The sequence below is a fragment of the Fusarium mangiferae genome (genome assembly GCF_900044065.1).
Source record: "Fusarium mangiferae strain MRC7560 genome assembly, contig: FMAN_scaffold001, whole genome shotgun sequence".
NCBI lineage: Eukaryota > Fungi > Ascomycota > Sordariomycetes > Hypocreales > Nectriaceae > Fusarium > Fusarium mangiferae.
Window position 1 is genome coordinate 4,272,557 of NW_024573921.1, and position 25,721 is coordinate 4,298,277.

General features: G+C 49.1%; 12 protein-coding genes across 12 annotated transcripts; 5 read left to right on the forward strand and 7 right to left on the reverse strand.

Annotated features, from left to right (window-relative positions):
* Nucleotides 1-216: 216 nt before the first annotated feature.
* FMAN_01898 (uncharacterized protein) lies at nt 217-2,610 on the reverse strand (the record flags this gene model as incomplete). The annotated part of the gene is made up of 1 exon (XM_041824178.1): nt 217-2,610. The coding sequence occupies one exon, from the start codon at nt 2,608-2,610 to the stop codon at nt 217-219; it is 2,394 nt and encodes a 797-aa protein (XP_041677247.1).
* Nucleotides 2,611-3,046: 436 nt separating this feature from the next.
* Nucleotides 3,047-4,798, reverse strand: FMAN_01899 (uncharacterized protein; the record flags this gene model as incomplete). The annotated part of the gene is made up of 3 exons (XM_041824189.1): nt 3,047-3,331; nt 3,386-3,848; nt 3,900-4,798. The coding sequence occupies 3 exons, from the start codon at nt 4,796-4,798 to the stop codon at nt 3,047-3,049; spliced, it is 1,647 nt and encodes a 548-aa protein (XP_041677248.1).
* FMAN_01900 (uncharacterized protein) lies at nt 4,547-4,972 on the forward strand (the record flags this gene model as incomplete). Its single annotated transcript, XM_041824200.1, has 1 exon — nt 4,547-4,972. One exon carries the CDS (start codon nt 4,547-4,549, stop codon nt 4,970-4,972), a length of 426 nt encoding a protein of 141 aa, XP_041677249.1.
* Nucleotides 4,973-5,294: 322 nt separating this feature from the next.
* Nucleotides 5,295-6,953, forward strand: FMAN_01901 (uncharacterized protein; the record flags this gene model as incomplete). The annotated part of the gene is made up of 1 exon (XM_041824211.1): nt 5,295-6,953. One exon carries the CDS (start codon nt 5,295-5,297, stop codon nt 6,951-6,953), a length of 1,659 nt encoding a protein of 552 aa, XP_041677250.1.
* Nucleotides 6,954-7,192: 239 nt separating this feature from the next.
* Nucleotides 7,193-7,678, reverse strand: FMAN_01902 (uncharacterized protein; the record flags this gene model as incomplete). Its single annotated transcript, XM_041824222.1, has 2 exons — nt 7,193-7,339; nt 7,481-7,678. The coding sequence occupies 2 exons, from the start codon at nt 7,676-7,678 to the stop codon at nt 7,193-7,195; spliced, it is 345 nt and encodes a 114-aa protein (XP_041677251.1).
* A 1,045-nt stretch (nt 7,679-8,723) lies between these two features.
* Nucleotides 8,724-11,391, reverse strand: FMAN_01903 (uncharacterized protein; the record flags this gene model as incomplete). Its single annotated transcript, XM_041824233.1, has 4 exons — nt 8,724-9,654; nt 9,707-9,793; nt 9,845-10,838; nt 10,902-11,391. 4 exons carry the CDS (start codon nt 11,389-11,391, stop codon nt 8,724-8,726), a joined length of 2,502 nt encoding a protein of 833 aa, XP_041677252.1.
* Nucleotides 11,392-12,468: 1,077 nt separating this feature from the next.
* On the reverse strand, nt 12,469-12,957 carry FMAN_01904 (uncharacterized protein; the record flags this gene model as incomplete). The annotated part of the gene is made up of 2 exons (XM_041824244.1): nt 12,469-12,550; nt 12,599-12,957. The coding sequence occupies 2 exons, from the start codon at nt 12,955-12,957 to the stop codon at nt 12,469-12,471; spliced, it is 441 nt and encodes a 146-aa protein (XP_041677253.1).
* An 872-nt stretch (nt 12,958-13,829) lies between these two features.
* FMAN_01905 (uncharacterized protein) lies at nt 13,830-15,879 on the reverse strand (the record flags this gene model as incomplete). The annotated part of the gene is made up of 4 exons (XM_041824255.1): nt 13,830-14,027; nt 14,076-14,778; nt 14,826-15,575; nt 15,752-15,879. 4 exons carry the CDS (start codon nt 15,877-15,879, stop codon nt 13,830-13,832), a joined length of 1,779 nt encoding a protein of 592 aa, XP_041677254.1.
* A 553-nt stretch (nt 15,880-16,432) lies between these two features.
* On the reverse strand, nt 16,433-19,079 carry FMAN_01906 (uncharacterized protein; the record flags this gene model as incomplete). The annotated part of the gene is made up of 3 exons (XM_041824267.1): nt 16,433-17,026; nt 17,075-18,960; nt 19,019-19,079. 3 exons carry the CDS (start codon nt 19,077-19,079, stop codon nt 16,433-16,435), a joined length of 2,541 nt encoding a protein of 846 aa, XP_041677255.1.
* Nucleotides 19,080-19,899: 820 nt separating this feature from the next.
* On the forward strand, nt 19,900-21,498 carry FMAN_01907 (uncharacterized protein; the record flags this gene model as incomplete). Its single annotated transcript, XM_041824278.1, has 3 exons — nt 19,900-20,005; nt 20,059-21,130; nt 21,177-21,498. 3 exons carry the CDS (start codon nt 19,900-19,902, stop codon nt 21,496-21,498), a joined length of 1,500 nt encoding a protein of 499 aa, XP_041677256.1.
* A 283-nt stretch (nt 21,499-21,781) lies between these two features.
* Nucleotides 21,782-22,155, forward strand: FMAN_01908 (uncharacterized protein; the record flags this gene model as incomplete). Its single annotated transcript, XM_041824289.1, has 2 exons — nt 21,782-21,950; nt 22,004-22,155. The coding sequence occupies 2 exons, from the start codon at nt 21,782-21,784 to the stop codon at nt 22,153-22,155; spliced, it is 321 nt and encodes a 106-aa protein (XP_041677257.1).
* A 554-nt stretch (nt 22,156-22,709) lies between these two features.
* On the forward strand, nt 22,710-25,126 carry FMAN_01909 (uncharacterized protein; the record flags this gene model as incomplete). Its single annotated transcript, XM_041824300.1, has 4 exons — nt 22,710-23,047; nt 23,101-23,250; nt 23,302-23,749; nt 23,798-25,126. The coding sequence occupies 4 exons, from the start codon at nt 22,710-22,712 to the stop codon at nt 25,124-25,126; spliced, it is 2,265 nt and encodes a 754-aa protein (XP_041677258.1).
* Between the last annotated feature and the right edge of the window lie 595 nt (nt 25,127-25,721).

A 25,721-nucleotide genomic window follows, 5' to 3' on the forward strand; every position in this document is an offset into this window, starting at 1 on the left:
ATCCTGAATATACTTAAAAAGGCTACTAGAGACAAATTTAAGGTTTTTCGAGAAACCTTTAATAGACTTTAGGAAGACAGCACCAAGCAGGTCAGGAACGGAAGTCCTTTAGGGATCTTGGTCCAAACCGCCAGGGCTAACTATATCAGGGGAGGAGGCAACTTCACAGGGGATAATTAACCTGCAATTCCAATTGTTTATTATGCATAAAAGCCATCAATTTCGACTATCAGCCGTCAAAAGATCGATCAATGGACCCAAGATGTTCATATCGCTGGTGACGTTGAGAAGGTTAGCCACCTTGACAACGGCTGGTTGTTCTCCCTCTATAATAGCAAATAACTTGTCCTTCAGGGCAAACTCTATCTGAAAATCTAGTAAAAGGCCTCTGAGCCTCTCTTTGTAGTCGTTGATATTTAACTGAGGGTCTTCTCCAACGTAGATGATGGCTTGACCACGGCTGGCTGATCGAGGCAACTTGACAACAAAACCAGTAGCAAGTCCTCTGTCTGATGTGTCCTGAAACTCAGCATTTTCAGCTGGCAATCCACCGACTCTTACTTGGGCATTCTCAGGCCTCGAAAGTCCTAAGAAACGGAGGCTCCAGTCCTGGCCATTGAGATTGTCGATGGATAGTTGACCAGATATCTGTGACCACGCGATGTGAACGAAACGTGGTTCTCCATGGCCATTGGACTCATCGTCGGAAGGATCTTCTGCCATTACAAACTTCCCATCCTGGCCGACTATGACGATTATCTCCAAGGAGGTCGGGTTCTTGCCGCCATTGACTGGAATGTGTGCCGCATCGAGAGGTATAATGGCCCCTTCAGGTGCAAGTAGTGGTATGTGGCTCAGCCTCCGCCACAGCTGAAGCTCCCTATCACCATCATAGACAGTTCCTGTCATGATATCGATGTATCGAGCAGCCACCGGCGGAAGCCATGCCTTGACTGGTGCGTGTCGCGTCATCACACTCGCCGGTTCGGTTATAGGAGCGACCAACAACGAGGGGCCAAAGAAGTAAACATTCGGGTACTCGAATGCTTGCTTTGTGACCGGAAATTTCCAGTACAGGGGCTGAACAAGGGGTTCATCGTTCTTGGAAAAGTTGACGTTGAGTGTGTAAAGATACGGGATGAGTCTGTGACGAAGTTGCATGAAGAAAGTGATAGCCTGCTGAGCGTCATGACGGTAGTTCCAGGGTTCTTTCGATCCCCACGGGGTGTCACAAGAATGAAGTCGCATGATCGGCGAGAAAACGCCCAACTGAACCCATCTAGCGACGAGTTCGTCATCTCGAGACCCAAACATGTGGCCACCAACATCATGTGACCACCATCCATATCCGATATTCGATGCTGTGGCTGTGAATTCTGGCTGAAAGCGCAAAGAATCCCAAGTGACGATGGTGTCGCCTGAAAAGCCTATAGGATATCGATGGCTTCCAGGACCAGCATATCGGGAGAAAATCAGGGCCTGCTTCTCGCCAACTGTCCGCTGTTGGTCAAGGTAGTGATAGTGGTTGAGTAACCAGAGAGGATCCAGACCAGGGATCGCCGAATGGGAACCTTGCTGCCAATCGATCCACCAAAAGTCACAACCTTTCTTTTCTAGTCCACGGTGCAGGATATCGAAAAAGGCTTCCATGAACTTGAAATCTGTTGGGTCGAAAAGGATTGGCGTCTTTTCGGAAGTGCCGTGATCGAGAAATTTAGCTATTGCCTCGTATTGCTCTTCGTGTGAAGCGATACCAGCATGCGGATGATCATTCAATGTCATCTTGAGATTTCGTTTGTGCAAATCCTCTGCGAACTTTTCAGGATCAGGGAAGAACTTTTTGTTCCAGGTGTACCCGGTCCATCCCGAGTGTGGCGCTTCGTCAACAACATGCCAATCCATGTCGAGCACTGCGACGGAAAGAGGAATACCGTTTCTCTTGAACCTATCCATAAGATCAATGTATTCCTGTCCTGTGTATTTGTGGAAACGACTCCACCAATTGCCAAGAGCCCACCGAGGAATTACTGGTGTATGTCCTGAAATATCGAAATATGCTTTCATTGCACCTTTGAAGTTACTCCCAAACGAGAAAAAATAACCATCGGTGCGATCTCCTTGACATCTTGGAGACACAAACCCTTCATCAAAGAGCATAGAATCACTGTCGTCGATGAAGGAAAAGCCTGCCCTGGAAAGAACTCCTGGACCAACATCACACCGACCGTCAATGCCGTCCAAAGTCCTGGCAGTACCTCCCAGATTGAATGCTGATGTCTCTCCATATCTCCATGTAGTTTCCCACTTGTTTGTCTGATGTGTCGCTTCTATCTTCAGGCCGCTGGGGCTGAATCTCTTTTTGTCATAGGACACATGAATCGTCGGCGTGATAATTTCAAGATGGGTGTCTGTCTCTTTGACGGTATGTTTATTCTGTCGTGTAAGCCGGCGATTGATGGCGAAGGTGGATGCTCGATCCTCGAAAATTCCATCTTCGGCCCACTCAAAACGTAAAACAAAGTCATTGATGATGGTGAAGCGGTAATTTGGCCCGGAGACAAGAGCATCAACATCCGGAATTGGATCTGTCTTGAAATTGTAGTTCAACATGATCGCTTGGTAGAAGGGCCTGCTTGATAGAGGAATCAAGGAGGAGCGACTGACGATGTTACGAAGAGGGTTTTAGTAATTGTTAGCCAAGGCTCTTCTGAGGTAGTGGCTGGTTTCTAGACCGTCAATCTTTAGGCTGAATTCTTCGCTTAAACTGCTCTCTAGAATTTTGAGTTTCACTAAACCCATGTTTTCTCGTGTCCACTCGGGCCTCTCTCTCCCTTGTAGTGTCCAAGTGGGGGCCCTCATCCCCAGGCCTCGCCTTGTAGCGGGTTATGTTACACAGTCCAGGCATAACAAGACGTTCCCACGGTGGCTGAGCTGGTAGGGATCTCAAAGTTGACTTGAAGCATCAATGTACTAGCAAGTGATAAAACAAATCAAGTACGATCTTGGAATTGTGAATTTGTGTTTATCGATGAGAGGGAACATTTATTCATAGCGTTACCGAAGTCTCAACTTCTTCTGCCATTTGTTTTTCGCCCCCATCCAATTCTCGGACGTTTGGTACCGGGAGCTGAGCTTGGGCCATGAACAGCTGGAGCTTCTTATAAAGCAATCCCTCATCACCACCAATGAGAAGTAGAGAGCTCTCCAGCGCATAAAGAGTATCTCTTGCCCCAAAAAGCATCCCGCTGCTCGTTTCTGGAAAATCCGGACGGTACATATTGCAAGCAATCAAATCAATGAGCGAGTCGGCGATCCGAAAAACTTTTAGCTCCTAGACTTGAGTCAGCGCCTTAAATCGGAAAGTTCTCGATCGCCATGTACTGACCAGCCCATAGCCGTGGGTTTGCATCGCCTGATGAGAAACTGAAGAGAAGAGCCGGACCGTCTCGTGAGCAACCGTTGCTGGTCGCATTATGGACAACATGGTGTCTGTCAGATTCGTCGACATCTGATAATGCCGGAGAGCATATTGCCACCAAAGAACATGGATCCAATTCCATGTAACCATGACGTTGACCCTCTGAATTTCTGGAAGAGTCGGGCCGACAGTTGAAACATCACACCGGGCAATTGATGCTACACCACGGTACACAGCTGTTTGCAGCTCCGAAGTTGGCAGTAGCCACTCATTAGTCATAAGGAGAGTATCGTCCAGTAGCGTGAAGAGCTGGGCAAGGAGTTGAAAAGACGGGCCCAGAACGCCCAGGCCTGGGATGTTGTGTTCCTGCGATGGCCACACTGGTAGGGGAGTGAGGCAAGTAGGGAAGCTATTCTGGACGCAAAAGGTTCTGTGGGGTTGGTCTTAGTACAACTGGCAGGCATTGTTATGGTTAAAATACCTTTCTGTGATAAAGACTAACCAAAAGATACGCAGCATAAGTTCTCTTTGATCATTGCCCAGGTCCTCAAATGTCTCAGGTCTGTGTAACTTTTGTAGCGATAGCTGAGCAATAGCCTCATGCAGGTACATAGCTCCTGCCCGAATTCGTTCTGTATTGGCAAAATAGATGTGCAGGAAGAATGCCGTCAATAAGGAGTCAGTCGAATCGCTCTCACGATAGCTGTGCCGATCTCGTAGGCTCTGCGCATGACGAGCGAAGGTTTCCGCAACATCACTTAGATCGGATATTGAGCGATGTTGCTTGGATAGCCGGAGCTGAGGAAGGGAAAGCTGGGCTATGACAGTGGCACATAACGCGCCGGCCAGAGCGTATCCTTCATAGTCATCTGGGTTATTGCTGATGAGTCGCGCTATCAGAGAGTCCACATCAACGATAGGCCAGACGGACATGAGACAGCTTCGGAAACTTTCTAGGTACTGAATATAGAGGCTCAAAGGTAAATGAGGCGTTTGATGGTCCACGACTGACAAAAATGAGTTTCCCAATGTGGTGTCAAGACTTGCAGGTGACTGTCTGTCCGTGAGGCTATCATCGTCGATTGATTGAGGAGATTTTGAAGTCTGAGGGTGGTCAGACGCTTCAAAATGATGTTGTCCAGCGTGCTGGATCTGCTTCTGATGCATCACCACTCTCTCAGAAGTGCTGGTTCTCGGCCCCTTTGGGCCCCTCTTCCTTGGGACTCGCAGGTATGTGCATTCCAAACATCGCTTAGTGCACTCTGCGCATGGATCACCACCATCGCATCGAACGCGGCGAAAGGAACATCCATCACAAGGTTTCGACATGCGCGTCTTTCGTTTCCCCATATCGACGATACTGGGTGGTGTAAGAACCATTTCCTGGAGTGGTACGAGACGCAGGCTAGGAGGAAGAGGTTCAAGGGGATTTTTAGCGAGGAAATCAAGCGCCCTGAGTTGGTCTTCACGTATACCGGACCGACAGTTTGTGATGCGCTGCGTTTACTCGGTTTGAACGCTGCCAAGATGTTTGTGGAAAAACATGAGGTCTAGATTACCTCGCTCGAATTCTTCGCCTGAATTTCCCCAGGCTATTCGATCATATGACCCACGTCGGCCATGCAGCTTACCCAACTACGGCTAGCCTGAGCGTGGGCTGACTCGCGCTATCCAACGTCTGCGGTGTTGAACACTAGGTACTAGGGTTGATTTCTGGGGGAAGACTTTTTATTGTACAATCTTTGTCAAATCGCAAGTTATAGTCTGGGACAGTTATATATTAGAGGACCCCATATTCCCCAGCGTTCAGTGCACTACCCATACTTCCCCGGGCTTTTTCTTATCCTCCACACATTCTCCTCAATTGCTTATCACGATGCAGCAGACTCCAGTCGATCCCAAAAGCGACGACATCCACCCGCATGCTGTGGAAAGTCAAGTGATCGAAGGTCTGATGCAAATGGAGCATACCGTCGAGGATGCGCGTGCAGCTACGCAAGATCAAAAGAACACTTCGGTCTACCAATCTTTCAAGGAATACCCCAAAGCTGTGGGCTTCTCGCTTGTTCTCTCACTTTGCATCGTTATGGAAGCCTATGATACTTCCCTTATCGGCAATTTTTACGGTCTTCCTCAGTTCCGAAAGCGTTTCGGCGAACAGCTTGCCAACGGCGATTACCAGTTAACATCAACTTGGCAATCTGGCTTGCAGAATGGTACTCAAATTGGTCAGATGATCGGCTTATTCTTTGGGGGTATCTTTGCAGAACGCTTTGGTTACAAGAAGACGTTCATTTATGCCTTGATCCTCAACATTGCATTTATCTTTTTGTTCTTTTTCGCCCAAAACATCGGATATCTTCTTGCCGCAGGAATGCTATGTGGACTGCCCTGGGGAGCTTTTCAGACGCTCACTACGACCTACGCTGCCGACGTTACGCCCATGGCCCTTCGACCGATTATGACGACGTATACAAATATGTGCTGGGTTATTGGTCAATTCATCGGTACTGGCGTTCTTCGTGCACTGCTCTCAAGACCTGACGATTGGGCCTGGCGTATTCCTTATGCGATCCAATGGGCATTTCCTATCCCTATTCTCATTGGTGTCGCATTCGCTCCCGAAAGTCCAACTTGGCTGGTTCGAAAAGGGCGGCTGGTCGATGCTCGCAGGGCTTTGAGAAAGCTCGCCAGTGCTTCTGTTAGTGACGCCCACCTCGATGCCAATTTGGCCATGATTGCGTATACCAACGAGATGGAGAGGTCGAACGAGGAGGGAACTTCATATATGGATTGTTTTCGTGGTAACAATCTGAGACGTACAATCATCTCCTGCTGCGTTTGGGCTGGACAGGTACTTTGCGGTATTTGGTTTGGTAGCAACGTCGTCTACTTCCTCCAGCAAGCTGGTTTCGACTCTGAGAAATCCTTCAACTTCGGCCTCGGCACTAGTGCTATGGCGATAGTCGGTACTTTCTTATCCTGGTTTCTCCTTCCCCATGTCGGCCGTCGTACACTTTACGTTTCTGGTCTCGCCATTCTATTCACCATCCTCATTATAGTCGGCTGCATGGGCATTCCTGCACCACAAGCAAGCCTTGGCTGGGCATCTGGCGTTTTCCTCATGTTCTTCGTCATCACATATGACTTGACAATTGGGCCTGTCTGTTACTGTCTGGTTGCTGAGATCCCCTCTACTCGTCTTCGCATCAAGACTGTCGCTATCGCCCGGAATGCCTACCTTTTGGTGAGCATCGGTGCAAACTTCTTGAACCCTCCCATTCTGAACCCAAGCGCTTGGAATCTCAGAGGTAAGGGTGGTTTCATCTGGGCCGGCATCTGTTTCTGCGAACTGGTTTGGGCTTATTTCTATCTACCCGAGCCCAAAGGCCGCACCCCTGCTGAATTGGAGAAGTTGTTTGAGCAGAAGACAAATGCTCGCAAGTTCTCTAAGACAGAGGTTGTGGTTTTTGAAATTGACGGTGATGTGGAGAAGAAGGACGGTCCTACGGTTGATATGGTTGAGAGCAAATAATTTTGGAAAACTAGGGAGGGTGCAAAGTCGAAAGGGGTGAACCCCTTTACAGTGGTGGACTAAGTAACACCTTGCATGTGTCTTGGGTTCCAGACCGAATTATCTTGTCATCAACGATCCCATGGAAATAATTTTCAAGGGCGCCACATTCGGGATTTTGCGTATCCCGAAGCGGCACTCAGGTGCTCGACATGTAGCTTATCGTATAACAATGGTAGATACACACTGCCGTAATACTCTCATGACACATACTCTGTGCTGGCATGGCTGTCGGAAGACAAGTCGTCATCAATGACGACGTCTACAAGAGGTGGAATTCCCCCGAACCCAGAGGCTCTGCGCTTTTTCTTGCCCTCGATGTGTGAGGGGAGCGTCTCAACAAAGTCCTGACCCACATATAAGTAGTGGGTGAAGCGAGGGATTCGTCAGAGTGGCGTGTTAGAAAGAGCCATTGAACTTAGGCCTCGATCAACAATCTGCTGCTCACGCTACGAAACAAAATGCTGACGTATGCCGCCCTTGCTCACGTTTGTGTTGCTGCCGCCTTCAGCGACAGGGTAGATGATGGTAAATTGGGCATTCTGCATGAGGAGCCCGTCCCGGCAGTAACGCTGCAGCATTTCGCGGACGTCTTCCCTCGGAAGGTAAGGATTCCAAATATCCTCATCGACGTGTGCCACACGGTAGATAACGAACTTCCATTTATGGCAGTTGGTCTCGCTCATTTACCTGATGATTCTGCAGTAGTATCCCCTTTCAAACCACTCTTGTTGAACATTGGGGATTATGCGAAAACGGTGGAAGGAGCATGGACACTGACTGAGTCGAGGGCATGACTAATAGAGCCATTCCCAAGATCCTCAACAGCGGCATTGGTGTCGTTTACAACAGTTGATATAGCATAATCGAAAGTGTGTGTTGCCTCAAGGCTCTCAATTAGTTCGTGACGACCAGGAGAAGCAGTAACAAATATGTTCTATCAGCCACTGGCCTTGGCAAACTGCATACATGTTCCTTCGCGGCAGCTTTTGAAAGTGGTGTATTGCCGTGTTGAGCGCATGGTACGTTGGGGTCGGCTCCATGTTCAAGCAATAGGTTAAAGAGGCTATTACTACCCTCTTCCTCTGGATTACCAAAGGGTACTAGGACAAGAGCGGTTCTACCACATTCGTTGTTTTGGTCGTCCCTAGGCAATATGGCATTCAGATTCACCTTGTCCTTCATCTTATCGAGTAACTCGCGTATGACAGGAACCGCCTTTTGGCCATCTAGGCATGCTCGCAAGAAAGGAGTGACGCCTGCTCTGTCTGGCTCGTCCACTATAATATCAGTACTAGAGTCCAGCAGTGTTCTCACGATGTCCAGATTGTTTGATCTCATGGCTTTGGCAAAGGGGAGTAAGCCATCTCCATTCTTCAAATTTGGATCCGCTCTAGCATCAAGAAGAGTCTTTATCACATCCATGCGACCGCTTTCGGTCGCAATGTGCAGTGCAGTGTTTCCAGAATTCGGGTCTGTCCAGTTGAGAAGGTTTTTGTCTGCTGATATCGCAGGCTTGACGATGTCCATCCAGCCATGGTGTAAGGCCAGGTGAAATAAAGCCCCACTGACTGTCGCGCGATTGTAGTCTAAAAGAAGTTTCACAATGCTTTGATGACCACTTTTTGCGGCAGTTATCGCTGCGAAAGACGACCAACAACTGGCAAACATTGAGTGGATTGATTAATCCTTGCCAAAGTTCGTCAGATGATTTCTACCCTAGGCATTGCCCTACATTCCCACGCTCATTCGCTGCCCAGCGGATCCCCCATCAGACAAGTGGACAGGTGTAAGCGTCCATTTCACACAACCATCCTCCTCAAGCGCCTCGTAGTAAGTTCCTCCCCAAAGCTCATCTGTGTTTGCACCGCGACATTCAAATCTCTCTAAGGCAGCCTTACAGCTATCCGCTAACAAAAGGTCACCATTGGCCTTGCACCTCTCATCCGTGGAGTTCCAGAGGGGCGGGGTAGCCCAGCCGACCGAGATAAATATACCGTGCGTGCCATTTGTTGGGAACCGACTCACAGCAATGTCTGGAAGTCCTGTCGGGGTAGGCTTTCTGAGTTTGTGGGAACCGTTACAAAAGTCGTTAATGGCATCTCTCAGTTGGTCGACAGTGTATGGCTGCAGACTTTTGTCGTTCTGCATCCAGGTATTCCACTCGCAAAGGCACTTCTCTCCGATATTCTCGGTGAACTTCCCATCAACCACTGTTGGGTCTGGTCCGTTCTTGGCTGGACAGGTACCCGTCCACACTGATTCTGTAGGCTCAGATGCATCTCCTGTCGTCGTTGTTGCTCTCTTGGTGGCAGTGCCAAACATTGAATCAAGGTCTGACTGCAAGTGGTCCGCTATACCTTCAAGTTGTTCTTCACTCAGTTCCATGTCATCCCAAGTTTCCATGGCACGAAGAGACCTGTATGTTGGGATTCCCGACGTCGCCGTAGTTATATCTGTGCCCGTTATTGTCTGGCTGTGGCCCCGAACCTTGCAGCCGTAAACAGTGCCACAAGTGGACAATACACTGCTAGCGAACGTAGTGGTTACCGTGGCATCGATGCTTACACCATATGATGTCCTCGTAACACACAATTCTGCCGAATCGGTCTCGCAGACTGTGGGCTCACTTGAAAACGTAGGAGTGTTTCCAGGACCGACACTACATTGAAAGTTAGCATCTTGAACATTGTTGTAGGGTTCTGGAATCCCACGTGAAGCCGGGCCAGTCTGTAAGTGGTTGGTTCGTATTGATCTCAACACCGCCTTTTGGGTTGTCGGAAATGGCTGGTGGAGGACCACTATGGTCGCATTAGTGAGGAGACGGCAACAAGAGATTAGGTAGACCATACGGAGGATAGGTACCAGGTGGAAGAGAAATTCCCCATCCAGATATGGGCTCAACACATGCGTTGAAGAACCACATGTTGCAAGGTACCACGAAGCCATCATCCCGAGGCTCAGGCTTAGTAACGGATGTTGTTACAGGTACGACAAAGTAAGTACTAGTTGACGAGGGCTGCTCGTTGTCGCCATCACTAGTTGTATTGTGACCTGTGTCAGTGGAAGGTGCATCATCGCCCCGTGTTGAGTGTTCTCCCAAAGGAGTTGTCGGTTTGACAGATATAACGCTGGTCACACCATTGACTTGTGTTTCTGAGACTGATGTAGGTAGGAGCAAGGGATCTGTGTTGGTAGTCCCGGACCCCGTTGCAGCATTTGTATCTGACTTTGGCTCGCTCGTCTCAACTCGTGATGAAGTATTGTGTTCTGTGGAAGGTGAAATCGTGGAAATATTTGGCCCATTCGAGTTCGCGGTAGACGCAGGAGATCCAAAATCGCTTGTGATTGGGATTTTTGTCAAGTTATCTGTAGAAGGGTTCGCGCTTCCACTGGGTTGCTCGGTGCTGGTGGTACTCACACCAGATGGCTCAGGTACGACAGTCTCAGTGGCAGGGTTGGTCTCTTCCGAATTCTCAGCTTTGGTTGTCCGAAGTCCAGTTGGGATAATTGAAGAGGCTTCAGCTCTAGAAGTGTCATCAGATGAAGTATCTGGACCAGTGATAGATGCCTCTGTACTGGCTGGGGGAAAGGCAGGCTCCAGAGTGTCACTCTTTATCACAGTACTCCCAGTAGAGAGCTGGGATGGATCGGGGCTGTTGATACTGGGTAAAGCAGTACTTTTGAAGCGAGTAGAGTCGGTTTCAGAATCAGGAGACCCGATCGATGACTGTTCATTCGGGGTTGGTTTCGTCTTTGAGGGCTGGAAGTCAGTCTCTGTAGGATTAACTGCGGTAGATACTTCCCCATAATATATCGAGCAGAAGAGTATGAGATGTTGAGATACTCCAGACGCACGCTAAGTGGCCCTCTGCCCAAGCGCGGCTTCTAATCTAAGCCTTGAATCACGCGCCATAGCATCCTCTTTCACAAGTCGAACACGCTCGAAAGCCACATGGACTGACTCCCATCCAATAGCACCGAGAGACTCCAAGTCATGCTGAAATGCATTTACGGCGAGCGGATAAGAACTTCTTCCATCCTTTCCCCAAACAAGCCTCTTCTCAGTCGTCTTGTACTTTTGTTCCAGTTCCGGGTTCTTCCACTTATGGCACCAAACACTTGCAATAGCGCTTTCTCCATTCCAGTCTCTTTGGCCATCTATCCATCCAAACATTGGTTTCTTGGTGTAACAGAGTGGGTTGGGCATTCCGCTTTCTGGCGTATGCACAAGTTGCTCGGTTTTCCGAATGGCCGTTTGAGCCTCACGAGTGATAGACAACGGCCAGTATGCAGTGAAAATCTCGACGTTGGATGGGAATCCAATAGCGAACATGTTACCGGTAAATATAACAATCTTGGTCTCCGGCTGCACGTTGTTGGTTGTCAGATTGGCCATTAGTTGCCGATGCTCGGGGGACAATTTGTATTTGTCCCATTCCTCCTCCGTCTCCCAATTGACGGCGAGAAAATACTGTTGACTGGACTCAATGATAGGACCGTAGTAAGGTTGGCGGAGAGAATGGCCCCATGTGTCAAGTGGTGTGAAGATTAACTACTCTGGTTGAGAACCGTAATGAAACTTTGTCCATGTCGTGATTCCGTTTTTCTTAGCCCACTCGGAAGCGCTTTCAACGCGAAAAAGCTCTTGTGTTGTGGCCATGTTCTATCCTTTGTGTTTACCTAAGGATACAAATGGGGGGTAAGTTTGCTTTATGCTTGTTCTGATCACTCTAGGTGTCACAAGTTAGAGTGGGGACCAACAAGGTTCAAGATCCCTGCAATGGGATTAACAGCGCTAAGTGCGGCCAAGCCGATGGGCTGAAGATGCCTGTAGGTCTACAAAGCACAGGCCGAGGTCACGCGGAATACATCACTTGGATGCGAGAGATGGGTGGCTTTTCGATCAGCGAATGGGAGGTATATAAGTATAAATGGCTCGATAATGGTGACTCTGACTCTGACGATAAAAATTGTGCCGCAGGAGACGGCGGTACCGCAATGGGTTGTGACTTGAGTTTTAGTTAGCGGCTGGATCTCTGCTGTTGTGACCGCTCACTGCAACTCTCTGTAGGATCCGACCTGTGATAGGAGCATACACAATGGATGCTGGCATCAGCTTAACAAGACATTTAGACCAGTCGATGATTCATCTGCTAGATAGACTCGTCAAAAACGTCATGTATCTGCACTGATGTTAAAGTGAGCGTGCTTATCGGATAAGCTTAGATAAAGCCTGGTAATTAAGCACCCAAACTTCCAAGATCTCGGGGATGTCGGACAATCTAAACAAGACATAACCCAAGCCAAACTTATGACGATACACTAAGTTCCAAATACCAACTTCACGACCCAAACAGATATCAAAAGCTAGGGTAGCCCTGCTTGATCTGGCCTCTATAATAGGATATTAGGTGCTCTCTATATATATAAGTATCTCCTCTCCCCCTATCTAAAGATAGAAATTAAGGCTCTTTTAACCCTCTTTTTTACCCTGCCACATCCCATCATTGGTGATGTAGTGATATTCTTTGCAGATGCCCTTATTTGGGTCGGATCTAGCACCCTATCAGTCAAGTCTCAATCCAGGACCAGGTATGACTCACCTAAAAGTAAACATTTGGTTGTGTGCTGTCCCGCCTCGAGCACAGCGATTGATCATATCGTGAAGATTGTTGATGCAGGTCTCCTCAAAAAGAGTCTTGGGCATGCCAAGATCGATGTTGCAAATAGTGAACACAATCCTCTGCGTGGGAGAGTACTGAATGCACGTGTTGTAATCTTTGTAATAGTCAAACGTGAATTGGGAAAAGCCAATGTGGGTGCCGTTGCCTTTGCAAGCCTGGACGGCGTGCTCACGTGCAGCGGTGCGATTCTCCCATTTGGGGCCGGACAAGTAGCATTGTGCTGAGACGGGGTTGATTGATAGACCGATGACGGCGATGAGGAGAGTCAAGGGCTTCATGCTGACAGACTTGAAAGGGTTGCTTTGTTTGAACTAGAGAGATGATAATGCGCAGAATGCAATGGCATCCATCCTAGACAATGGTTGCAGATGCACGGGTATCTATATATAGCTGTGTCAGCGGGGTTCGTTTGGTCCGGTTGTACTGTGATAAGGTTGAGGGGTCAATGAGGCTTCAGCCTCCAGGCCACAAAGGTAAACAACACCAATAAATATACTCCATGCCCTCACTGTTGCCTGAGATCTTACTTTTGGCTGAACAGCTAGAGTTGAATGGCGTGAAGATGATCACTAGGCGAGATGCCTGTGAGGATAGACGGACTGGAGGCGTGCGGAGACGCTTGTTGGAGATTCGGTCGTAACCAGGAATCAGTTCTCAGTTACATAAAGATTCTGCACTGAATGAGTCATGAATGTCTTGAGCACAAAGCGTCTGGCTGTATAGTGTACTTATGAAAGAAATGCATATGTCGCTCCGGAGGATTTAGATATCGCCTTGGTGTAGCATCACGCTCCCAACGGACCTTTGTGCGATCGCCATATGTGCGACAGACGATACCTAGACAGGAGAAGAATGCCTAACGCGTCTACATTGGGCTGCCGGGAGTTTTAGTGTAGTTTATCCGGTCTTGAGATGGCAGAAATCGAGACCCTTTGATTGAAGTTAAAATGACAACTTGCCGGATTGTCATGCCTATTGTTACCCAAAAACAGCGATTGCAACAGAAATCTCCGGGCCCTGTGCAGCCTCTGTCTCAGATTGCGAGGTATCGTTATCTAGATATGTCATTTGCGGTTGAGACTTGTGGCTGAGAGCTTATTCCTGCAGGCAAAACTTAGTTTCACCAACACCCGAAGGAGATCGTCATATCCTAGGTGTCATGATTCATATGCTGCCCCTCATCTATCCAACTCCTCAAGCCGTCCGTGTTGACAATCTCGCTCCGGTCCAGGTACGACAGCACTTTTGTGAACTCCTGGATGTACTCCGACACCCGACGGGAAAGCTGCCTATCCATCTCAAACGGGCAGTTCAACAACGAACTGGCAATGCTGCGGACTTTGTAGATCTACAGAAGGGTTCAGTACGTGGTGATGAAAAGATGAGTAAGACTTACGAGATATAGACCATTGGGCTCCAGGTAAGCGTGGGGAATGCTGTGAAGGATGTGAAGGAGTTGGCGGGCTACATCTTCGCGGTCCCTCCAGTTTTGCTTCAGTTGCGTTGTGATGTACGCATCATCTCCCTCGCGGTCCTTCATCTCTTGCAAAGCGACATCCATTTTATCAAGCAGAAAGTTCTGTAGCCATAAATGGCTGACGTGTAAGTTGGCTCTAGTACTCTCATTCTGCAAATGCTCGACATGAGCCTCACTAAAAGCACCTTGCCGCCGATCACTACTGTTGAAAGGTTGATAGTTGTCACCTGGTCCCCATTGACGCATGTGCGTTGGCAGCCCGTCCAGGATGTATCTGAGTTGATCAAGGAGATCTTTCAGCTTGGACAGGCGCTCCTCTGGGGATCTACCGAACCCGCAGTTGCAACCGTCATTGACCATGGCCTCCCGCATGCCCAATAGGAACGCGCGAGATGCCATGATGAAGACGGTTGTGGAGTGAAAAGGTGCATCCTCTGCTGAGTCGGCGTTGTTCGGTAGCCCAACGGATGGTGTTGATGGAAGCTGGCCGACAATTCCTGTCTCGGTTATGTTCTCGTCGACGATGTTGAGAGGCTCCAATGCGGCAAAGTTGACATCTCGAATGGTATAGTTGTCGAGGTACGTTAGGTAATTGCATCTACCTGGTTGGATTTTGGAATGCCTGACATCGCGTTAGTCGATTAGAGCGCTTCGAAGTAATCTACTTACGCGAATGTGTAAAGTTGTAGCCAGAATGACTTCTTCCGCAGTTGAGTCTCAATCGGATTCAATCCCTCATATTCAGACACAAGATGCATACCCAGTAGTCGCGCAAGCTGCATTGACTCTGCTTCGAACATCCGGCTTTGGTTGATCTGTCCAACTTGAAACGCTCCGATCGAGAGACAATATGCAGTAGCCCATTTCCGATGGCTGATATGGTCCCAGTAATCAGCTGGCCGAAGACGGATGCACATCTGTGAGCAGTGGCTGATCATAGCCGTCCGTGTACCAAAGCGAGCTGCTAGAGCGTGGTAACTGTCAAATTTCGATGGCAGCAAGCCTACAGTCAACGAGACTATTGATACGAAGAGCAGTAGAGTGTCGAGGTCGGTGGCATCTTTATTCGTCGCCAAGTCGGCGCGGAACGTGGGAAGGTGAACAACAGGAACGAGAGGGTATAGATGGTCGATATAATCAGTCATGATGGTCATGAACAAGCTCCGGGGGCATATTTCATCCGTCTGGAACTGATGCTCGAATAACTCGACATTTTGAGGCTGGTTGAAGGGCGCGACATGGTTGTGAATCGGAGGACGGCTTGGTGATGGCGCATTTGGCGATGATCCAAATGCCAGGGTTAAATGGGAATTGCCCAGAGGTGTCGGCACTTCTGCCGGGAGCGTGTCTTCTTCTTCTTCATAGTGAGTCGGGCTCTCGACGTGTAACTCTGGAGAAATAACTGCTGGTAGCTGAGTCCTGATAATTGTTAGCCAGGCCTTCATGTGACGTGACCATACCAATGGCAATACGACTACCTTCTTCTTTTCGGCCCTCGAGGCCTTGTCGGTATGTCAAAGCTACACTGAATATGCAACCTCGAGCATCCAACGCAATGTGACGCTATTCCTACACCATCCCTCGGAAACACGCACTTCCTCCGCCGAGCACGACACGCATCACATGCCCTGGTACTCAATTGCCTCAACTTTTCTCCGCGAGCTGTGATAGACTCATCACCTTCATTGTCAGTCGATAGCAGTGACGTGCTGGGGTCTGCCATGATAGGTAACCGCTCAGTCGGGTCAGTTTCTGGGGTTGATGAGGCGGAGAAATACAGACTGCGGAGTTAACCATGGCCCGCTGGAATGGTCTGTGGGCGTCATGTGCCGCTTGGACTTTTTCGTTGGTTCGTTTTTGTCGGAGCCGCAATTCTACGCATAAGTTGGTGGAGAACTTCCGAGGATTCGGTAAAAGGACGATGTCTTCCGAGCAGATTAATCGATGTGCATTGATTCGGCTTGGTGTAAGCTTGAACTATTAAGAAACTATCAAAGTTTGAATTTTTGGAATACTCCGCTACAATCCAAGTTGTATGCTGTGAAGCCATCATTCACTTGGCCAGGATATCCTCATCAGGTACCTTTTGAACATAGTGAGACCATCGACGACCTTCATGCAGCAGATCCTTTAACAGATATGAAATATTACTACATTGGAGCTCAAAATAGCAATAATTAAACGAATGTTGAACAGTAGGTGGCATTAAGGGATTAATCACTGACAAAACGCAGAATTAAAACTGTATTCGTAGAGTGTAGGGTAGTTGACCTTTGTCATGTCCGAAGTCCCCGCCACGTTGTCGCGCTCTGAACCGTAAACGCCCTCTCCAGAAACTCACATCTGCTGCTCATACCCACTAACACCGTATAATCCCCGGCGTCACTACACCAATAATCCTCCCTCTCACTCCAATAACTCGTCGCACGTAGCACGTCTAGCTCAATCGTTGCGACACCACTCGCTCCTAGGTCCAGATTGATCTTGGCAAAGCCTTTGAGCTCTTTGCTAGACCTCGTGATCGTGTCAAGAGCAGACGCAGTAAGCGGTGTGGGATGGGGCGGCTTGACATAGACTTGCACGACAGCAGCGCCGGAGCGCGAGCCAGTGTTGCTCACGTTCACACTCACTGTCAACTTCTTGCTCTCAGGCTCCCCATGCTTTTCGACGCGAAGATCAGAAAGCTCAAAGGTAGTATAAGACAAACCATGTCCGAAAGGGAACAAGGGTTCAATATCAAGTGTGTCGTACCAGCGATAGCCGACATGCACGTCTTCGCTGTACAGAACGCGACCTCCCTCTGATCGGAAGCTCAAAGCACTGGGGTTGTCTGCCACGCGTCGGGGCATCGTGATTGGTAGTTTGCCGGACTAGAACCGTTAGCAAAAACAAACATTATGTGACTGGGTTTGACTTACAGGGTTCACAGCACCGAATAGCACATCAGCGATTCCATTACCAGCCTCATTACCTCCGAACCACGCTTGCGCGATAGTGCTAGCTTGGTCCACCCAAGGCATCGAAACAGGCGTGCCACTCTGTATTAGTACCACCGTATTAGGATTTGCTTGCAAAACTGCGGAGATTAGATCATCGCTGCCAGGGGGGAGAGACATGTTTGTGCGATCTTGACCTTCACTCTCCCACTCTCCACTCGTCCCAACGCAAAGAACGACTTGATCAACGCTCTTGGCCATCTCAACAGCGTCTTGGAGTGCCTGTCGCGGTTCGAGTCTGGGACAGCCTCCGAGACGCATACCGCCTTGGCCAAAGTCGACGACTCCAGAGACTTTGAGATCGGATGTCTTGTCGCAGCCCCAGCGCACGACGACGTTGTAACTCTTGCCGCCATCGAGCATCTTGCTTCCTGTTTTCTCGACAGTGCCGCAACCAAGGAATGAACTGCCTGGCTTTTGATCAGTCACATTTGAGACGACCAGTTGGCCATCAATAAAGAGCTCGCCAGTTCCATGGACACAAAGACCAAAGTCCCATTCCCCAGATCTCTCAGGAGTCAAGACACCCTCCATCTCAGCGTACCAGATCTGTTCTAGTGCTGGATGCTCGTAGTCCACAAACCAGACGTTCGCATCATCCAAGATCCTTGTCTCCAGGACCTTGCGTGTATCTGGTACGGACCTGGGAGGCGGATCATTGTATATGCGAAGAGTGAATCCCTGGCGCTCTTCGTCCACCGTCTTCAACAGCTTGCCAATTTGCGGCAGTGATCGATGACCATAAAGACCCTTGGTGAAGGAAACATCCTTCGCAATACCCTTGATACCCTCCAATGGAGAAACAGTATGGTACGCCCGAAGACTCGCACTTCCACCACCACAATAAGTGCTGATATCGGCATTGGGTCCAATCACTGCCACTTTCTTCGCGGGATCCAGAGGCAACACTGCCCTCTCATTCTTGAGCAGTACCACAGACTCTGCAGTAGCTTCTCGAAGAAGATGAGTGTTCTCCTCATTCTGGAGTTGAGTCTCGGGCGCGTTTGGAGGTATGCTTGTGTTCTCGATAGAATGCTTAACCAACTTCAAAACATTCCTCACACGCTCGTCCAACGTCGATCTCTTTACCTTGTTTGATGTAACAGCGTGCACCAAAGTCTCACCGCGCCATCTTGTAGGACCCGGCATTTCGAGATCTTGTCCCGCGTTGATGGCCTCAGTTGTACTGTACGTGCCGAACCAGTCGCTGACAACTAATCCCTCCCACTTCCACTCATCGCGAAGGATATCCTGCAGGAGGTGATGATTATCTGGTGCATGGGTGCCATTGACCTTGTTATACGCCGTCATGAAAACCCTGGGACTTGCCATCTCCACAGCAATCATAAACGGAAGAAGATATACCTCCCTCAACGCCCGTTCCGTGACTTGTACATCAACAGCCATTCTCGCGCTTTCCATATCATTACAAGCAAAATGCTTCATCGTAGCAGAAACGCCGTTCTTCTGCACACCGCGCACATAATGCCCCGCCAAGATACCTGAGAGTATAGGATCTTCAGAGAAAGACTCGAAGCCTCTTCCGCCTAACGGTCCTCTCTGGATATTGACTGTAGGACCAAGAAGGACATGTGCACCTTTGGCATGAGCTTCGTCAGAAAGTAATTGTCCAAGACGGTGGATTAGATCAGTGTGCCATGTTGCACCAAGGGCGGTGCCGCAGGGGAGACATGATGATGGGGTGCTGTCGAAGAAGTGAGTTCCTCGCACACCGTTGGGGCCGTCTGAGAGGCGGATTGGGGGTATTGAGAGACGTTCAATTGATGCGGTGTGCCACCATCCGACTCCTTGATATAGAGTTAGTATTGTTCTTAGCCATTGCGATATAACTTCTTGATGACTTACCGGCTGTGAGTTGAACCTTTTCCTCGAGGGTCAATTGCTGTATGAGGGCCTCGACATCCATTCTGGGATACCTCATCTTAATTGCTCACGGGGGACAGACTGATGATGTGATTGATGATTGACAAGGAAAGGGACTTTAGCTCGAATAGAAGTGCTATTTACTAACCAAATATGTCAGTGAGCTATATAGTCCATGAGCATGATCGTGATCTAGCATTCTCATCCTCATGCTCCATCATGAGACCTAATTCTCCGCCAGAGTTTCAGGCAGTCCACATTTCATCCAAGACTGCCTTGGTGGTCACGGTACAGGAGCACGCGAATTACCCGCATTTCGAAGAATTTCTTGCATGATGCGTCGATTCTCCCTCCCGAATTCCCTCCGAAATCATCTGCCGCGTCCGTGACAAGGGGCGGAGAAATACCCCCCCACCAAACAACCAAGCTAAGCAGACTAAGCTCTCAGCAAAAGCTCAATTCTCCGCTTCACAACAGACTTCTCCAAATTCGTGACGTGAAGTCCCCACCAGCAAATCTCCGCAATGCGACATCGCCCATGCAATTTTCTAGCGGTATGGGGAGACGCGAAAACGTCTGATTCCCCATGGGCAGAATTTACTCTGGGGTTTGACAGAGCTTAGTGTGCCATGTGATACTTTAATGGCGTGGAGTATTTTGGTGGGTTTTTTTTTCGTTCGTCAGAGACGCGTTTGGGAGGAGTATATAGACTCCTGAATATCCTCACCAAGATACGAGGTAAATGATCGGCACAGGCCTTTGACTTCAAGTGTTCAATTATCTCTTGGGGCTGACTTTCAATATCTTTTTTTATTCCATTTCGCCTACGAGAGTTAAAGTGGTCATCACTATACGCAGCCGATATGGGCACCGTCGCTGAAGTTGGCCATGGGCCATCCCATCAACCGTGGTGGAAGACAAGCCACTTGATCAAGCTCAACTCAATCATCCTATCACTCGTCCTCTTCTGTAAGTCCTCAGCACAAACACCCCAAATCTCCCACTAATCCACTTCTTCACAGCTTCGGCAAACGGCTACGACGGCGGCCTCATGGGCTCCATCCTCGCCCTCAACACCTGGAACACATTCATGCACCACCCCACCGGCGCATATCTCGGCTGGATGACGGCAATCTACTGGCTCGGCAACGGCCTCAGCACGCCCCTCGCAGCATGGTGCTCCAACCGCTACGGCCGCAAACCAGGTCTCTACGCAGGCTACTTCTTCCTCATAATCGGCGTGGGCATGCAAGCTGGTGCGCCCAACGAGAAAGCCTTCACGTACGCTCGACTCTTCATCGGTTTCGCCGCTGGCTTCTTGGGAAATTCTGCGCCTGTGCTTATCAATGAGATCGCGTATCCTTCGCATAGATCTATTGCGAGTGCGTTGTTTATGTGTGGATGGTATGTCGGTGGCACGATCTGTGGATGGGTTACTTTTGCGTGTCGTGTTATTCCTAATGATTGGTCCTGGCGCATCCCTGTCCTACTACAGATTTTCCTCCCACTCTGTGCACTGCCGGGCTTTCTGATGGCGCCGGAGAGTCCGAGATGGTACGTCAGTGTTGGACGATTGGAAGAAGCGACGGATGTCATTGCGAAGTATCATGCTGGCGGCAATAGGGACGATCCCATAGTGAGCACGCAGATGATGGAGATTGAGGCTGCTATCACGGCTGAGAAGGATGCTGCTAAGAGTGCGTCTTATCTCGATATGTTCAAGACCAAGGGAAACCGACATCGCTTGTTCATTTCGGTCACGCTTGGTTTTGTTGCGCAGTGGGCGGGCAATGGAGTTGTTTCGTATTATCTGCCCCTTGTTTTGACCTCGGTTGGTCTCAAGACTACAACTGAGCAGACCCTGATCTCTGCATGCCTCAACGTTTGGAATCTTCTTTGGGCTACTGCCGCAGCAGTCAGTGTTGATCGTCTTGGTCGACGATTCCTGTTCCTGACTTCAGCGACTGTCATGTTCTTGTCATTCGTTGTCGTCACTGCACTCAGCGCATCTTTTGCCAAGTCTGGTGCTTCATCAGTGGGATTGGCTGTTGTGCCGTTCTTATTCCTCTTCTTCGCAGGATATGACGTTGGACTGTAAGTTTCACTCATGTCTCGACACTGTCACAGCTAACATATTTAGAACACCGTTCCTTGTCGCTTATCCTTGCGAGATCTGGCAATTTTCTCTCCGATCTCGAGGCCTCACGGTTGCTTGGTGCACAACCGTCGCGTCAATCTTCTTCAACAGCTTCGTCAACGCCATTGCTCTCGACGCGATTCAATGGAGGTACTACATTGTGTTCGCCGTGATTCTGTTCATCTTCATTTTCGTTGTCTACTTTACATATCCCGAGACGCGTGGACACACGTTGGAGCAAATGGCGGTTATCTTTGATGGTGAAGATGCAGTGCCATCTCAGGCTGTTGCGTTGGAAAAGACCGATGTTGAGGAGAAGGAATAATGACTGGAATGTTGAGATAAGATAAGAGCTGTTAGTAATCAAAACAAGCATCGTCGATCGTCGATCTAATGATTTGATCGGCGATTGATTGGTTGAAAATGAATCTGACGTTTTAGGCTGCCGCTGCTATCAATGACGTCAATGTGAGTGTATCATGTGCCCGGTCTCGTCGTAAGCTTGATTCCTCTCAAAAAGGCTTCTCTCCTCTTCCTTTCGCCTCTTCTTCTGTACCAACGCTCTCTCTCAATCAGATCATCAAATAACACTGTAAAAGGTTACCAAAATGCTCAACAACGCTGTCTTCGCTTTCCTCCAGCTCTGGCTTGCTACGCTCGCCTTTGCTGCGCCTATCGCTGACGAGGTCACCGTCACTGGCGCTGAGCCCTGGCACTACGGAACTGGTGGTGGAATTATCGGTTTCATCGTTTTGGTTCTCGATATCCTTGTCTGGAGTACGTATGCCCATATCTCCCTCATGTTTTTAATGGTGCTAACAATGGTACAGTCGAGGTCCTCCAGTCGAACCGCCCCGTTTCGCACAAGATCCTCTGGTGCCTCGTTGTCTTCCTCTTCCCCATCGTCGGAATGATCGTCTATTACCTCTTCTCCAACCGCAAGTCTCACATGCGCAACTCTGACTACACCCCCGTCCCCTAAATGCGTCGTGCGTCAATTGACGACAGTCACGCGACACGCAACAACAACACGACAAATGAACAAATGAGACAGGGGAATGACGTAAGAGGCAGTGGGAATACGAAAGTGGAAACGGGCAACAGTTACATCAGATAGCGACTTGTTTTTATGGCAATGAATTGACGAAACATTTACTGGGGAGCTCCGAGTACGCCTTGTTAATGTGACAATCACCCATGGCCGCGACCATGGCTGTGTCGTTCAGCCTGGCCAACGCCAACTAAATTGAGTTTCTGCCTGTTTCCGTTCCCTGTTCGGAAGCAAAATAAATGCTGTTTCTGCCTTGACTGAGTAATTATCCTGGCTTATTCCATTTACTTGCACAACCAACTGCATATGCACGTCTACGCGCGCGACAAGTGAAACACCAACATGGCGAAGCATTTCAGCCGGCCGTAATTCCAGACCCAACACATTGTACTTAGCTACGCCAAAATCCATACAAACATCAAACAACAGTTACACACAAACAACTGCAATTTTATTTTACAATCCACGGCGCTTCTGAATTCACAATGCCACCCAATCAACGGGAGATTCAGCGACAGCTGATGAAAAAGTACAACATCATTTTTGATGGGCCAATTGACTCAATCCCCAATCCTCAGTGGCCAAACAATTGCAACACTATCTTTGACCACATTCGGCAACTTGGTAGAACCGACTACTCAGAATACCGTGGGAGCATATCCGCAGACTTCACGCGGTTCCCATGGAGACACCAGGTTCAGCGGCGCGCAAAGCGCATTGCAGAGAGCGCCAAACGCTGCTTGGGGAGCAGGAAGAATGAAAGCGGATGGCGGCTAGCACTCGAATCCGAAGTCATGGCCCGATTCTCTGTAGAGATTGCGTGGTAAGTCTCTTGGAGCTCTTCATTCTTGCCAAGATTGCTGATCATTGCATAAGTCGGAATTGCCGCGGCCGGCTTTGGCGCTCTGAGCAAGAAGTCGAACCAAGCACTGAACCGGCTGAGGAGGGCGATGCCAATTCTCTCAGGGCTCGGCAAAGAAGACGCCAGCCCTGCACATGTAATCCCAATGACTTGTCACGAGATATGTAAGTGTATTGTGTATCCTTGCCAAGTCTGAACTAAGTTCATCTCCATAGACCAGAGCAAGGAATTAGCCCTTTGTTCGACGATAGAGCTGAAGAAGCAATAATCTACTCTAGTGAACTGCGGACCGAGCTCCCGAGACGGGAACACCGCCCTGATCGTGTTTATGGACTCCAAGTCACCGAAAGGTTCTCTCGGCTACTACACTATGCCGAGGATATCAGGAGTAGCCCGTTCAGAATTGACGGGGACCCTCTTGTGTTTCCATTTCTCGTCATTGAGGCCAAATCCGAGAAGAGCACTGATGGTTTCGCCAATAACCAGGTTCAGACTGCCTTCGCTATTCGAGAGCTCCTGTCTATACAACACGAACTAGCACAGGCTACTAATGAAGGGAGGGAATGGGATGGAGGTCCACTTGTGTGGTTTCTATCCTACAGAGGCGAGGAGTGGAGAGTATTCGCCGCCTACATCCACACTACCCATGATGGGATATCTTACGTAAGTACAGAGCACATGAAACAAACTTATAGTCTAACATTTCTACAGCGAGTAGTTCGCCTTTGGAGTGGCGAAGTCGACTCCCTGAATGGTGCGCTTCAGCTACTTCTCATCATCGACTATATCGCTGATTGGGCGCGGGACATCTACCGCGAGGGTATTGCACATAGCCTTCGGAAGTTGGCACCCATCGACTCAGAAAGCTTGAGGCGCGATGACGATATCTTGTCCAAGGCTGGAAATGTCAGATCATGGATTTCCAGTATTTTTGGAAAGAGCCATGACGCAAAAGCCCAGCCAGTGCGAGACCCTCTATGCGAATTCGACTGCGCCCTTGGGGTCTTCCGAGACGCTAGATTTGTTGAGTCCCAGTGCATCGGTCTAGTTATCACCCACCACAATGTCGAATACTTTCTACGGACAGCCACCACGGACTTGGAGACAAGAGATCTAATATCGGCTCTTATGGACAGTTTAGAGCGTCCCTGTCTTGTGAAGGGCCAAGTACTGAATGATTTGGAGCTCATGTGGACAGATACTGATCGCAACTTGACTGAGATACTCAATCCAGAAGAGGTTTTCTATGTTGTTGTGGTAGCGAAATTCTATCTCAGTCCAGGATGGAAGCCGACGAGAGAATTGACTTATCTAGCGATCTCGAAGAAGCTTGTTCAAGACTCCATGCGGCACCCAGCTGGACCCCTTTCGCGCATCAGACAACTGGATGAGGCGCCGCTAGTTGAAGACCTGGAATCATTCCGCGGCCTTCTCCATATGTCGGCCGAGGATAATTTGAATGCTTGTCTTTATAACTTTTGCCTTCGGACTGATACGCCAAACAGAGCACAACGTTCGGAAATCAACTACGTTTGGAAGACCTTACAGACAGTTGCATCGGACGATGCTGACCCGAAGCTACATGGCCGAGTCTTGCAGGCATGTGCACAGCCCAACACAAGGAAATTTGTGCGTAAGCTGCATTCCATATACAAGATTGGGAGGAATGAAGCAGATGTTTCATTTATCCGTGTATCATCAACCTTGGATCAACTAGCCAGTCGGGAGGATTTGAAACTTCGACCGAATCTCTTGGAACGGACTGAATGGCCATGGACAGACGATAGGGGGTTGAAAACAATGAAAATATTGAATAGGGAGTTGATCGTTGTCACGAGGACCGCTGTGGTCACGTATTTCCAAGCGGCTATGTGCGTATTTATCCTCGATTCATCACTGGCGCAACGAGGTATTCCACAAGCTCTATTCTCTTGTCCACCCGAGTTTCACGTGCTCATGTTCAACTTTGACGAGGATCCCAGCGACATTGGTCGGTGGGGAACCTCGCTTTCCCCAGAAGATGAGTTCAGAAAAGGTTGAAACTTTGCTATTCATACTTCAGACGACATCAGTCGTCTCACGGATCACTTTCAGAACTTCAAACGACAGCTAAGGCAGTATAGGGGGTTTGGATTGCTGTCTAAGTGGAAGAATGTAACCACGGGTTGGGCCAAGGGTCAGAATACTGGATCTCTGGACTCTACCTCAAATCGACCTTTTATAAGGCATTTATACCAAGCCCCGTTGAGTAGCACATTACTCAAAGAGGAAGAAGGTGAGTATGACGGATTGTCTTCAACGCCCTTCTACTCCGGGGTCGAGCAGGCGAATGGTGCTACAGCGAGAACACCCGGGCCATCGGAGAGAACGACTGAATCAATACACATATCAACACGTGAAGGAACAGTGCAAGACCCAGGCAACACTCAAGACGACGACGGCCGTGCGAATCCCTCTACTATGTCAGAGCGACGAAGAGGAAAAAGGCCAATGGGGGCGGTGGACGAGTCTGACGAGGCTGAATCTTCAGCACATGCAGAACGACGAGCTCGTCAGGAACGGGAAGTTGCCCAACGGTTTGACAGTGATTTTCTTTCCGACGAGGAGCTTAAGGAAGTGCTGGCAAAAGGGACGC